Genomic DNA, 15,257 nt, shown 5'->3' on the forward strand with positions numbered 1-15,257 from the left:
GGAGGAAACGGCGTTCGCCAAAGTCCTCATCATCTTTCTTCTTGTCTAAAAAGCAAGATTGATACTGATACTGATACTGATACTGAGTTATAAAATTAATGAAATATAATACTGTTAAGTAAACCTAGGGTCAGAGTTTCGCTATGGTAAACAAAGTGAATTTTAAAGAATGCATTTATTATATTGTGGTTTATGCGCTGTCGGCGAAGTAGGTTTAATTCAATCTAATAAGTTTAAATAAAATGCAAGAAAAAATGCGTATAATTTAATATTCCGTACAAGGAAGTCATGTGGTGTACACATCAGATTTTTATTTCGTAATTTGCGCAAATTATTGAATTTTTGATTCACACATTCGACAGTTTAAGAGCAATTTGTTGCCTCTTGGCAAATCATAAGATATTTCTGTTTCAAATTTAACGAGGAAACTTGGTAGTTATAAACACATACGTTGGTATAAGACAAAGCATAAGAAATTTTTATTTCAAATTTCATAAAAAAACGCAGCGATCTACACGAAATATGCTGTAAATAAAATACTTTTGTCTTCAGCACATTAGTGTTTTGCTAAACATGGAGGTACAAGTGAAATTTAGCTAATTAAGTTTTAACAAATATTATGGAATATTGCCCTGAGGCGAAGAAGGTTAATTAGTTTTTAAGCGTGCAAAAGCTCGCGGCGATAAGGCGAAACAAATTGGCAAAGCATATGTCACTCTTTAGTGGCACAAAGAAGAGTTATTCTTTCCAGTGCCATTTGATGCTGCTGCCAAGTTGATGATTTAGTAATCAGCATGAATATTTCTGCAAGGTTAATGATTATTTCTGCTGCTTTTAAAAATAAGTTTTTATATCTGCCGTTAACTTGTCTTTTGTTAGTCCTTCAACAGGTAACAGATGATTTTCTCGTTGTAATCCTGAAATTCATGATTGGTTGCAAGCGTTCACTAGCTTGTGTTATCCCTGATACTCCGTTCCTCAGCATACACTTTACTATACTCTCACTACACTTACTTCGGGTCTGTTGGGATTTTTCTTCGGAATTCTTCGTCAGCTCCGGAAAATTTTCGTCTGCCATTCGAATATATAGTTCTGTCTGTTTCTGCTGTTCTCGGGGTTTCAAAAGGTTCTTGATGTACTCGGGACACCCCTTATAATTGCCAACATGAGGTTCTCGGCAGTAAAGACTACCAGATGTGTATTCATTCTTCAGAGGGCATTCAGTACTTTTGTGGTTTAAACTACATTTCATACATTTTGTAGCACATAAGCACAGATACTGTTTCTGGCAAAATCTCTGGTATTTATTACATTGGAATGGCCAATTTTTCTCCGGCTTGAATTCTTCTCTTCTTTCATTAATACGTAGAATGTTGTTTAAATTATACACAGCTTTCCTTTCTTCAGTTCTCTCAAGTTCAAATCGGTATATCGGCAGTTTTTCAGTAATACATCCATTCTTCTTCAAAATCTCTTTTACCCGTATGACGAGGGAAGTGTCCGACTACAAGGCTATCATTCATGGCTTCTTCGGAAATAATCTTGGGAATTCTCTTAACTATAAATTTTACTGGTTTTTAGCTATTACATTGATTTATACGGAAGGAATGTTACGTTACTGCTGACTTTGACCCCCTAAGGATCGGTAAGTCTGATTTTTCGCGTAGATGAAAAAGGAAGTTTTCTTCATCTCTTCTTGAAACTTGATATGTGCAAATCACCAGTAATTCTTTGTTTAGCTCGCGCCAGTTGGAATTGCTAATTATAGTTGAAGGAAGATTTTCTTTCACTACATCTGATTCGTTTTCTATTGCCATATAACTTAGAAGTGAAAATTTATTCCGGTGTGAAATTTCAATCGTCTTTCCAGGAGCAATTTCTGCTGCTTTCTTTGGGAATTTCCAGGTTGTTTCTTCTTTATCGCCAGTTTCCGTTTCTTGCCATGGTTTTCTCTAAATCTCCGAGTAGGTAATCTCTGTAATTTTAGCCCAGCTTGCATGGAATACAAGTTTGCGATCTTTAGTGATTTTCACATTTCCAAATCTTACGCTATCTTCAGTATGTAGCGTTAGCCTTAATAGTGATTTTCTGAACAAATTCTGGTATAAATGTAAATGCTGGATCAGTGACTGTTATATCAATAGCTTTCCTATATTCGTTCTCCAGGTATTTAAATTCTGGTACTGTTATAGGAATTAGTAAATCATTGTTTCGATCTTTTTCCTCTTGTCCAGTATTCTCTGGAAATTGGTTCGTTTTCTCTTCTTCTTCTTCTTCATTTTTACAGCAGTTTCTGTCTTTGGTTATTTTAAAAAATCTTTTTTTTTAAATTTCTGAGATTTTGGGTACAACAGAATTGTCTTCAGAATCTTCTGACATTTCTTTATTATCATTTGACTCTCTGAATAGAGCCATCGTTCAAAAGTGTTATGAATTTAACCATGGAAATTCAAAACCATACAATTCTCACAAAACGCCGTTTTTACCATTTTGATAGACCGCTTCAGATATTATTCAACAAAATCATTCTTGTGTTAAACGAAATACTAAAAGCAGCTCATCATTGATAAATTGATTCATCAACTAAGATGATTATCTTCTGAGATACTAATTATGATCATTAATTCATCGACTAAGTTCATTATTGATTCCATCATATAAATACTAAAAGTAGTTCATTACTGATCATCTCTAACCACCGTTAAGTGTATTTACATCAATAACAAAACTCGTGTGTTGCTATTCGACACAACGTAAGATATTAATTTTTTTTCAAACTAAAACTATCTATCAAACTGTCTATTACTGAGTTAGAAACTAAGCGATTAAAAGCCAACAAATGCCGTTTTTAATATACTTTAAATTTGTATTCTGATTGATTTTCAAGGAAAAAGTAATTAAATTCATGATATTTAATTAAAAACCTTAAATATTATTAATAATTTGCACAGGCTGGGTTCTTAAAGTTATTATAAATATTTTCTTTTTATAATAGCTAAATCTAAAAAAAAGAGGTTAAATTGTTTGTTGCAGAATGATGGAAAAATTACTATCACAAAAACTGTATGTTAAAAGAGGAATGAAGAGTACTTGGGCTAACAGCAGCGACGGCAAATAATGGCCTAGTATTTCGGAGCTGTTTTTATCCACAACCGTACCTATACTAATTTGCTTAATCCGGAATATGAAAACGTTTAACAACGTTCATCAGTTAAAAGTAAATTTTTTAAAAACAAATAAATTGTATAACTCTTAATTTTCTTTTCATCATAACACCTGTTCAAGTACTATAAGAGTAATATAAACAAAATCAAAAAGCAGGAGCGCTGGCGAGCGCCTGCTGCTTGATTTTGCTTTCTGCTTGTCGATGATTAAGAAGCATAGAAAAGGTAGGAAGAAACACAGAGAGAAAAACGGTGCTCGTGCGCACTCGAAAAAATGAGAACTTAATACCAATTTAATTTAGGTAAGTAGAGGATTTTTTTAAATTCTATTGGTTTAAAATCCAGCTTAATTGTTAACAGCATTTTTCTGTGAATTATGCGTGCGTTAATTCTCTTGTGTTGTTTCAAATACCCTGTGATTATCCGCGATTTTGTGTTAATTGTGCACATCGTCCCCGGTATTACTTCCGTAAAGAGGTAGTTGACCGTATTTGTGACACATATATCGCAACATAACAAAGCAAGTCAATGTTATATGAATCTACAACAAAACTGCGTTCTTAATTTCAAAGCAGTTTCATTTGTTAAAGTTGCTTCTAAATTACAAGAATACTAATTTATTAGATATTTGTAACGCACTTCAGGTATTCGGGTTTATTATCCTATATCTCTCTTATACTATCAGAATGATATTCCGGGATGTTGTTGGAAAATATTTAACTCAAATTGCACCAATTTTAATAATCAAAACATTCTTTCTTCCGAAGTGCATCTGCCTTTTGTAATTATCTTGCACAATGTTAGTTCGGTTGCATATAAAAAATGCAGCTGTTACGACGGTTAAAAGCACACATACGTTATCCAGTATTAAAGAAAAACGTCATTGTAAAATGAACTTACCAAATATTCCAAGTCTGAAATTAAATGTAATCACAATGACGTTTCCTAGGCTTGCAATCACAGTGCCGTCATAAGGATTCCCAGAATTCCAGTCGTAAGATTCTCCATGAATGAAGACCATTACCGGAAGTTTCGACTTCCCGTTCCTCGGAACTGCAAAGAAAAAGCAAATGTAGAGCAATTAATAGCGAAGAGCATTTTTTGCATAAATTACTTAGAAATAACAAATTGCTTACACAGAAATATCCGAATTATACTTCACATTGTTCAGAAACCAATATGCTATAATTTTAGGGTTACATATTTAAGTAGCTGTTGCTGAGTTATTTTTATTCCAAAATATATAAGGTGCAAATATCTTAAGCTGAAATAAAATATTTGATTGCAATTTGTAAACCCTATTGGAAAATTTCATAATTTGAAACAACGCTTAAATATTTTTTTATCCTAATTTCTGAACACTTGTCCGTTAAGCATTGGTTGGGAATAGCAGCAACATATCGTTCAAAAGGTCACTAGAAATTTTATCCTCCCGTACCCATATTAAAAAATGATATTACATACCAGATTGGGGGTCGGAAAAAAGCAAACATAGATGGTATCTGTTGCAATTTGAACCTGAGCTGTACAACATAGTAGCCATCATGCCTAACCACCGCACCTATCGCACTGCATAATAATATTGTACGTTACATAATAATATTCTCACTGATACTCAAAAAGAGTAGTGACTATACAAGAAGCTACATTTTTGCCTTCGAATGATTTTTCTATCTTTCATTTATGCAGTTCCCTTATTCAAACACGTATTCAGTAAAAATAATCAGATATTAATTCTGTAATAAAAATATTCTTTTGAGAAAAATTTGGGTGGAGGAACATTATCATTGTTAATTTAAAAGTAACTGAAAAATACTTTATAATTTAGCACTCTGCTTATCTGTGGAAATACGTTTGCGAAAGGATACGCTTTTGCTTCAAACACTGAGTAAGACATACATTATTTAAAATAATGCATATTAATGACAAGCATTTTAATGTTTAAAAAAATTAAATCTTCACGTGATGTGTTGCCGCATTGAAAGATAGCTACGATTACGGCAGTAAAGTAATTTCCTAGAAAAGCTCTCCCCCCTTCATGACAAGGCAACAACGAATTTCTGTTGTAAATATGAATCATTTCCTGGCAGGGCAGTCTATTAATCAGACAAATAATAGCGCTCTGTTGCCTCTGTATGAAACGATATGTGGCCGCAAAACGCCTACGCTATTCAAAGTACTATGCCAACCGAGAAACTCCATTCGACTCCCACAGAGAGGCGTGAGTTTGCTTTTCGCATTATTGGTACAATCCTTGATGATTAAATAACAATCTCCGCTGCGAATGATTATGATCGCAGTCATCATTAATTATAAGGTGGTGGCCACGAGCATTCATTGGGCAACTCGCGTTCTGGGCGGAAGTTATTATTTACTGTTCATATTCTGAAGGAGTTTGCAAACACGTTTTACAGTGGCTGTTCCGTTGCGGTTAGTAATTTAAGGCACCTTACTGAAATGATGGTAGTCCAGTTTTAGTAACTAAGAGAGTTACATAACTGATACAAGAGCACATGTTAAACTAGTTAAATAGAGGTAATTCTACATAGGGCAACCGTGCAAGAGAAATTTATACTACACCCTTTCTTGGTGATTACATTTTGTTGATTTAGAAAAATTCATCAGCAGTTATACCCATCGTTATAATCATTAATATTTTCATATTGCTTTAATAGCGCTTATTTGTTTCCTCATGCCTTCGTAGTATAAAGGTAGCACATTCAACGTGTATTCGAGAGGTCCGGGTTCGAGTCCCGGTGAGGGCATTTCTCATTTCTCACATCTCCTGCTTAAAAAAAAATCTAATGACTCTAGGAGGCTAAGTACTTTAGGTGGCGCCAGAACTAAAAACATGGTGGACAATAATTCGTCATCACCAGGATTTGGCGAGTGGTTCCCCTAATCCCCTGTCGCTCTTTGAAAGGGGGAGTATATAAGGTATTGTCTCCCTCCTTCCAGCATGCCTTAGTTCTGTAATGGTAGCACAGCCTGCGTGTATTCGAGAAGTATAGGATCGAGTTCCGGCGAGGGCATTGCTCATTTTTAATGACTCTACAAGCTGAAATGTAATAATTTTAATCTGAAACATTTCAGTGATTGAAAAATTTGGGGTTTATTCAAGTTATGTCACAATTATAAAAGAAATGAGTTTATAAACGATGGAAAAAAATAAAAAATTCAAAAGTATTTTTTAATTTGGAGGGGAAAAGTATGTTATAATTAAAAGACTTACTTCCTCTTAGATGTTGCCATGCTGCAAATCTTAATATTACATAAAAATATTAAATTATGTTGCTATTAAAAGTTAGCGTACATCTGATACAACCAAATTCATAGAAATTTTATTGTTTTACTTCTTTTATATTCTACATATTAAACTGTGTCTTTTATATTGTATTTTTTATATTAAATCTTTTATATCGTATCTTTTATATTAAATCTTTTATATTGTATCTTTTATATTAAATCCTTTATATCGTATCTTTTATATTGTGTTTTTATATTGTATCTTTTATTTTTTGTTTTGTATTATGCCATTGTAATTTTCCATGCGTGTACATATAATTTCTCACTTTTTGTGTATAATTTTAAAATGCATAGCGGCTAAAGAAATGTGCCAACTTTAAGATGTAAAATTTGTAGAGTTGCAGTCGTATTATCCGTGCGTTGATTTATGCTTAATGTTGTCTAGATTGGTTTTTCTTTCTTCTTGCTTCTTGCTTTTAATTAAAAGCGCCACTTCACTTTGTTGCCTCAGACTCTATACCAGGATATCAGTCACTTTTGGCTCAAAAGCTGCTCACTGCAAAAGTGGGCAATTTAACCATACGGTGACAATAACGTACTGAATTTTGACAGTCGCTGGAGACACGTTTGGCAGGAAAAGTGAATCAGAACCGTTAAAGCGGCATTACTAGCTGATAAGAACATTTTCTATGTGAACCAGACGCCTCGTTGGCGAATGTATGCAGACAGAAAGTGAGAAATACATCCGAATTTCATTATAAATTTCTAGGAAAATATTGCTTGGCGTTACGATTGAAGGATAATATTAAGTACCGAATGAAACAATTCTGTACGTGAGCAAAACGTTCGGTATTTGTTTACAATCAAATACGTTTTTATGCATATAGTAAACATTTTATGAATATTTGGTAATTAAGTTTTACAAAATAAATATTTTATTTAGATATTTTTAATAAATACCTTTTTCTAAAACTAAAAACTTTAGTTCTTTGTAAAATACCTTTATTGCTTATACATTCATCAATGTAACTGTGTGCATTGCGGCTTTTTTCTGAATTTATGTATATGACATAATAATTATGGTTAATATAACTTTATCTAAATATCGGAAAATAGCACATTATAATTTTATACTAATATCCATGTTATTATCCAATTAATATTCTGGAGTATCAGTCTATGAGTAAAATCAACATCTTTTGATGTTGATTCTGGTTCACATAGATTCTAATATGAATCATTTTAAGAGAAAATCTCTGTATATGTCAGAATCTCTTTGTGCATGTTTAAATTCAGCAATTAATTTTCTAAATTAATCTTTACATACTGATAAGATTATCACTCTAGAAAATTATAATTTTTGCTCTGTTCAGTTGGAAGCAGTCTACTTGGTCACTTAACTGTTAGAATCTGCTGTAGCAGTGTATATCTTCACTTCTGAGGAAGTCTTACTTATTTATTCCTAAAACTATTATTTCAGCTAATATTGCAAGTCAAAGACAGCAATAGTATATTATACACATACATGCACGTTCATGTTATCTTCCAATATTTGCATCTACCAGTATAACGGAAGTTTCACTGTGATTCAGATCTACACCTCGATTGCACACACTTCATAGTTCCAAATTTTTGGCATATAATTGTTTCACATCATTTGGTATTAACTTTTGAAAGGTACAGTGTCTCACAAAAGTGATGGGACACTTGTGCTTTACAAAAGGAAACTGTAATAAAATAAATTAAAAAAACATGTAAAAAATTTTTGTGGGTGTGTTTCATACTTAAATTTAGTAACAATTATTACATAACATACATTTTCTCAAAATATTAAAATAATAATTTAATAAAAATACAATTGTTTAGAAGGGAGCAAAAAAATGGCTCACATAAGTGACGGGACACCATTAGATACTACTACGTACTACAATAAAAATATTTTTGGGGCTTTTATTTTTTACTCAAAAGCAATTAGCAATAATTTATAAAATCTTCTGCAGTCTTTCTCTCCCGTTTGTTTTGTAATTTTTGTGTTTTTTAGCTCTGTGCAGCCATGAATGCTAAACGAAAAGAAACTTTGCCTGAAATTGGAAAATTAGTTATTAATTTGCATAGTGAACGTGAAAAATCTATTAGAGAAACTGCTGAAACAGTTAACATGAGTCATTCAATAGTTTTCAATATCATTAAACGATATAAAAAGAATCATATGATTCAGGATAAAAGAAGACCTGGCCGACCATCAAAGCAATATTAAACAAAATCCAAGAATGAGTGCTCCTAAAGTTGCTGCTGATTTACAAGCATTATATGGAGTAATTGTTAATCCTGAGACTATTGGAAGAGTAATTCGATCTGCTGGATATCACGGTAGAGCAGCCAGGAAAAATTTTTCGTAAGTGAAAAGAATAGAAAACTCAGACTGGCTTTCGCAAAATCCAACATAAATAAGAACTCTGATTACTGGAATGAAGTTATATTTGCTGATGAGAGTAAATTTAATATATTTGGTTCTGACGGTAGAATCTTGGTGTACAGAAAACCCAGGAAAGAATTTCGGAAACAGAACTTGATGCCAACAGTAAAACATCGTGGAGGAGGAGTTATGGTATGGGGGTGTATGTCGTCCGCTGGAGTTGGTAATCTTGTTTTTATTGACAGTATAATGGATCAGTACAAGTATATTGACATTTTAAATCAAAATTTGAAATCTTCAGCACGAAAATTGACCCTTCATAACGATTTTAAATTCTACCAGGACAATGACCCAAGCACACTGCTTTGAACGTTAGACTCTGGCTGCTGTATAACTGTCCTGAAATAATAAAAACACCACCACAATCTCCAGACTTAAATCCCATAGAGAATATTTGGCAAGAATTGGAATCAAGAATTCGCAAACACACCATTTCTTCAAAACAAAATTAAAATCATTGCTTCAAGAAGAATGGGGTAAAATCACTCCAGAAATCACAAAAAAATTAGTCGAATCCATCCCAAGAAGATTAAATCACGTTTTAAAAGTAAAAGAAAATCCAACAAAATATTAAAACATTTTTAGAAGTAAAATTTTTGGATAAATGTTTGATGGAAAAGTAAGTGTCCCATCACTTATGTGAGCCATTTTTTGCTCCGTTCTAAACAATTGTATTTTTATTAAATTTCTATTTTAATATTTTGAGAAAATGTATGTTATGTAATAATTGTTACTAAATTTAAGTATGAAACACAAAAAATTTTTACATGTTATTTTAATTTATTTTACTACAGTTTCCTTTCGTAAAGCACAAGTGTCCCATCACTTTTGTGAGACACTGTATATACATTATATAAACATGCGATATTAGTGCACTATTATTATGATATTAGTGATATTAGTGCGATATTAGAGAATATTTTGAAAATGACAGAATAGATTTAATTCGTTTAATTTGCAGACATTTATATGGAACGAGAAGTTATTACTAGTATGATACTAAATCTTAATAAAAAATACTTTTATCTTTTGTATCACATATTTATATAATTAAAGTTTTGTTTTCTTTCGCATACGTGGAAATGGAATTTATTTAATAAAAATATACAACAGACGATATTGATTCAATTGACAATGAAAGAATACAGCTGACAATTTGAAATTATTTTAATTCATTTTATTTTATTGAACATTTATTAATTTCTAGATTTCTTTTCCAATTATACCAGAATGTTTGCAAGCATATGTATGTTCTTTTGACAATATTCCTCGAAGTGGTGTATATATTCTTCTGAACAAATCAAAAGGATTGTTGCCATTATAATACAAAATGGAAGCACTTCACAACTAACAATAGTAGGAAAAAACTTCATTTACAAGTTCTAATTTTATGTTTTCAAATTTGACAAACATTCATCTCAAATTAATAAATATATATTCTTTAAATTTTATGTTCGGCGGGGATCTTTGAACTAAAATGAGAAATCATTTCATCATAAATTTTAATCTTAATTTCAGCGTAGAATGAAACTTAAAATTGAATTCTATAAATGGCAAGATGTCCTACAATCTTTACATTTATGCAAGCATTAATCCAAGCTTTTCATCGGTAAAATTAAACATCCATTTCAATGCAAAACATTATAAAGATCAACATAAGCTTCCCAATTAATTTTACGGATATCTAATTCACAATTAATTTTATTCAAATACTTTTGTTTTTCTCACTAACCATTTTCTTGGCGCCGAGAATTTTTTATGCTATTCGTAACAAATAAAATTTATTATGTAGACTTTTAAAGAATTTTAATAATATGGACGGTTTAGAATCTTGAGATACATCCTAGCGTAAACCGATACTTCACGTTCAAAGACAGAATTTATAATATTATTTCTGACGAAATTTGGCTAATGATTTTCCTTCTTAAGCACTTATTATTAATAATTGAGTTATTACTCTTTTTTATGGGCTCATTAAATAAATTATGTTAAATCAAATGAATCATGAAATATTGTTAACAATCTATCGATTCTCCATTAATCAATTTTGAGGGGTTTTGATTAATTGGATTTCTGCCACTAACTTCATTATTTTTCATGAAAGATTAGAAATTGTTATTGCTACAGCTTATACTAATGTAACTGTTATAATAAATTTTATTTCTATGTAATAAAATCGGAAAATATTCTGTAAAATTCCATATTTGCCTAAAATATCATATTATTGTATATAAAAATAAAAAATGCTGATAACTGTGAATAAACTAAAACATTTTCCTGGTAATAATTTGCTTTATTTTAAGAACGGTTATAATTTTCAATTTTTAAGCCCATGAAATGGTATTATCTATACATAGTGTTACAGTTTTTGTATTGAATTAGCTATTTTTAAATTAATTAAAATTGTTTTATATTACTGTGCAATGCAACACAAGACTTATTTGAAGAGAAAGCTACGCCGGAAAAATTAAAAATACAGGAGCACACGCATTTGATGAATAGATATCTAGTAATTGTACTCTTTTGCTAACCAGAAAATCGAGAAAATTCTCGTGCATTTAAAAATCTTATAAAACGCGGGATCAAAACATCTAAATTCAGTTTTTAGAAAACTGTTGTTGCTTACTGTAGCGAATTCGCGGTGAAATCGGATTAGCTTTCTCTATTTTGAATTAGTTCTGTTGAACGTTTTCGTATTTTAAAAGACACCTGCTGCGAGATATTGAAATATTGTACGAATATCTGAGGACATTAAGCATTTTGTTTTATTTGTTGCGAAAATAATAAATTTTATTCACTTTTCATAGGACTTCTGCATTCAATTTATTACGAACCCGTTCGCACGCAACAATATAAAGAAGAATGTCTGTTTGTGTATTTCTTTGTTCGCGATAAATTCAGTCTCTATTTTAGCTATCGTCACCAAACTTTCTACAATTCTTTTCTGAGTCCTGGGAGAGGTAGACGTCCACTTTTGTCTAAAAAAATTCAATCGTTTGCTTGCTGCAGAACATCAATTATGTTATGAAGAAATGTTTCGACCCCAAGGTTAAATAGTTTTACTTCTAGGTACCATGTTATATCTGAAATTCCTATATTGTTAAATGTTAAATATGAAACTACTTGCCGTTAAAGGTAGTAATCGTATAGTGAAACGTGTACAGCATTTTTGCGTTGTGAAAAAAATGCATTCCGGGACCGCGCCGTGAGAGGATCCAAAACATAAAACATATACAAGATATAAAGGAAAAGTTCATATTAAATATATAAAGAAAACATACTGTAAGAGGTTCCAGATTAAATATCAGTTTATTCAATTACAACACAATAAAAAAAATCTTAACCTCATCTGAGAGTCTGTTCATTTAAATTCATAAAAAAAACTTAAGGTTTGTCTGGTGATTTAAAAGAAAGGGAAGGGAAACAATTTATGGCCTGAGAGTTAAATTTTAGATTCGACGTTGTTTTTACTGCTAAGGACGTTTTTGAAAAAACTTGCCTAAAGTTCCAACACACCAAAAAAAATAATACTTATCTTGAGTGGACATCTTGAAGTGGAGGAGAGCTCATATCTTAGCTCTATCCTTACGTCACTTGGCAAATCCGCAAGACAGAGACTCGAACGGCACGACAATAAATTACATCAGCTATACCGTCAAATCTTACGCCTGCTACTGGTTTCCATAGAAGAAAATTATTCCCACTGGAAGCAAGAGAACAGCTTACACCGCACGGCTGTCTGCCTAGACTCTCAGCTCCACCAAGGAAAACGTAGACAATTAAGCTAGGCATTTTAGAGAACGGCTAACGCAGGCTTCCAGTTGACTAAGGTGACATAATTCCTTCTGTTTTCAAGTCGGAGTTCAGAGGACATCGTCCTGACTTTTGCCGATACAGATAGAGACCCAAGTCTCTGTTAATTTTTTTTTTGTTATTCGCTCAACAGTTTTTTTTTCTTCGCATTTTTGAGAAAACCCGCGGCCGGGGAGCATAATTGCCGCTCCCCGCCGGAAGCACAGCTCGATGCCGACTAAATCTTTTCCTTTCTCCTTCGCAACACTCACAAGTTTTTTCTCAGTCTCCGTCAACAAGTCCGTCAAGCCCGAAAGTCAGCGAATCCAAGCAGTGAGTGCCTAAGCGAGTCAAGAGTAAGTGTGTCTCGCCTCTTAACCAAACGCGGCCGGGGAGCATATTTGCCGCTCCCCGCCGGAAAACATCCCGCTTCGTAATTACATTTTGTCCAGCAAGCCCGAAAATCAGCGAGTCAGTCAGAGAGTGCCTAAGCGAGTCCAGAGTAAGTGTGTCTCGCCTCTTAACCAAACGCGGCCGGGGAGCATATTTTGCCGCTCCCCGCCGGAAAACATCCCGCTTCGTAATTACATTTTGTCCAGCAAGCCCGAAAATCAGCGAGTCAGTCCGAGAGTGAGTGAAAAAGTAAGTCTGTATCCAACTCGAATTCCCTTCGTCTCCTTCACAAAACGGGCTCCCACTATGGCTTCACTTATCGCCCCCTTAATTATGGCAAAATCTTCGTTTTCAACTCCAGAATGCGGAAATAAGGGTGATCGCGCATGCGCGCCCTTCTTCACTTAGCCAACAACCGGACCCTCAATCGCCAAAAACCTGAATGACTTTCATTGAAAGACAAGTAGCAACCTTTGACCTTTCCGTCACGTACTTTCCTATCTTAAGGTCAACTAACAATGAAAATTCTTTCTCGAACATTCTAAAGCGCGCGAAATCATGACTTGGCGAAAATTGCCTCCCTTTCCCTGCTTCTTTCACAATGAATAAAAGTTTGTACAAGATTTACAAATAGAGGAAAATAAATAATACTCTTTTAAACTAAATAATATTTCCAGAAGCATCTGTTTTTCCCCAAAATTAAAGCCTTAAATTAAATAATTCAGAATCAAAATAAAATTTAAATTTCCATAAATCATAAAATCATTCACCTAATTTTTTATAACGCTATCAGATAATTTCTCTACATAACAATTATTTTTTCGAATTGTTTACTGATTTCTAGTCAATTTTGATACATGTTTTTGTCACATTTAATCGACTAAAATTGAATATAGGTGAAATACGCTAGCGGATATTAATGATGTCAGGATTTTAATAAAAATAACTCGTAACAGAAGAAAAAACCCTCACCCGGTTTTCTTACATCATAGATCAATAATTAGAGAAGGATTACAGTGGAATCGTTCTCTTTATTGTTAGATAATTACTCTCAACCGCTAGTTCCATATAAATGACTAATACAATAATTTTCATATTTTTAATATTTTTACGATCCAAGTTTATAATACGTACAGTGTTTAAAATTTTTCTTTGCACTTTAAATCAATCGTTACTCGATTTTCCCCCTTTCCTTTAGTTTCATTATTTAAAACCTTCACAGAATATGAAGATTAATCAGCTGAGAATCACTTTTTGAAGGATACTGACTCGTACTAACATTAAACGTCGGGAAAAATACTAAGCTACCAAATATATATATCATCAAAATAATGTACCGAAATAATACGTTTCTAAATATCAAACCATATTAATTATGAAAAATCATCAGGGAATGTTAATTTACCGTAGATAAAACTACCAGTCTGATGCCCTGCCCAAAAAAAGCTTTCGAAGCTTCCAGAATCTAAAAACTCGAAACTTTGCAGATAACTAGCAAATTATGCATATGAATGCAAGAATATATAGTGGATTAAAAACACTACCGTTTAATGCTTGATTAGGGCTTTGAGTTTAAAAACCACAAGATTTAGGATTTCAAAGCTTTGCATTATCCGTGTAGGGAATGTGTGTTATGTTATTGACTGATTATTTCTAATAATTTGGAATGTAGTTTTTTAATGAACGATTATGATTTTGAGAAGCAATGCCAAACTTCTTCCAGTCTCAATTTAATTTAGTTTTGATTTCAATTTAATTTTGATAAAGTTACGACAAAGCTGTGTTCATTCTCAGTCTTTGAAATTCAGAATCATTTTATGCATTATAATATATTATTACATTTGATACTCTTAATTTTTCATTATGTAGTATGCTGGCAACATTAATTCGAGCAAATACCATATTACTAATATAGATTTACTTTATTCTGATTTATGCTAAGGCAATATATTTCTAAAAAAAGTAACTAATATCATTGTTAATCACCTTAACCGCATTGTTAATCTGCCTTAATTATAGATAGAGTCATATTTCTTATTGAATTTAAAGTCTTCTAAAATATTAATGTTTAAATGCTAATATATCTAAAATCCGATTTCGTACTCTGTACGGCTTTTATCAGCCGAGATATTAATTAAAAACTCTGAAACAACTAAATCTTCGCACTCATTTTTCCAAGTGGCAAC

The 15,257-nt window shown here is 32.4% G+C and overlaps 1 protein-coding gene across 1 annotated transcript in view; it reads right to left on the bottom strand.

The window, feature by feature from the left end:
- LOC118198026 (neuroligin-4, X-linked-like) overlaps positions 1-15,257 on the bottom strand; it is a 559,965-nt gene that overhangs the window by 176,153 nt on the left and 368,555 nt on the right. The window contains exon 2 of the mRNA XM_085813114.1: positions 4,065-4,217. Within this exon, the coding sequence (XP_085669240.1) occupies positions 4,065-4,217 (153 nt within the window). The remainder of the gene's footprint in view (positions 1-4,064; positions 4,218-15,257) is intronic.

The sequence above is a fragment of the Stegodyphus dumicola genome, chromosome 3 (assembly GCF_044657685.1).
Source record: "Stegodyphus dumicola isolate Sdum_Otavi_A_Nest chromosome 3, ASM4465768v1".
Taxonomy (NCBI): Eukaryota; Metazoa; Arthropoda; class Arachnida; order Araneae; family Eresidae; genus Stegodyphus; species Stegodyphus dumicola.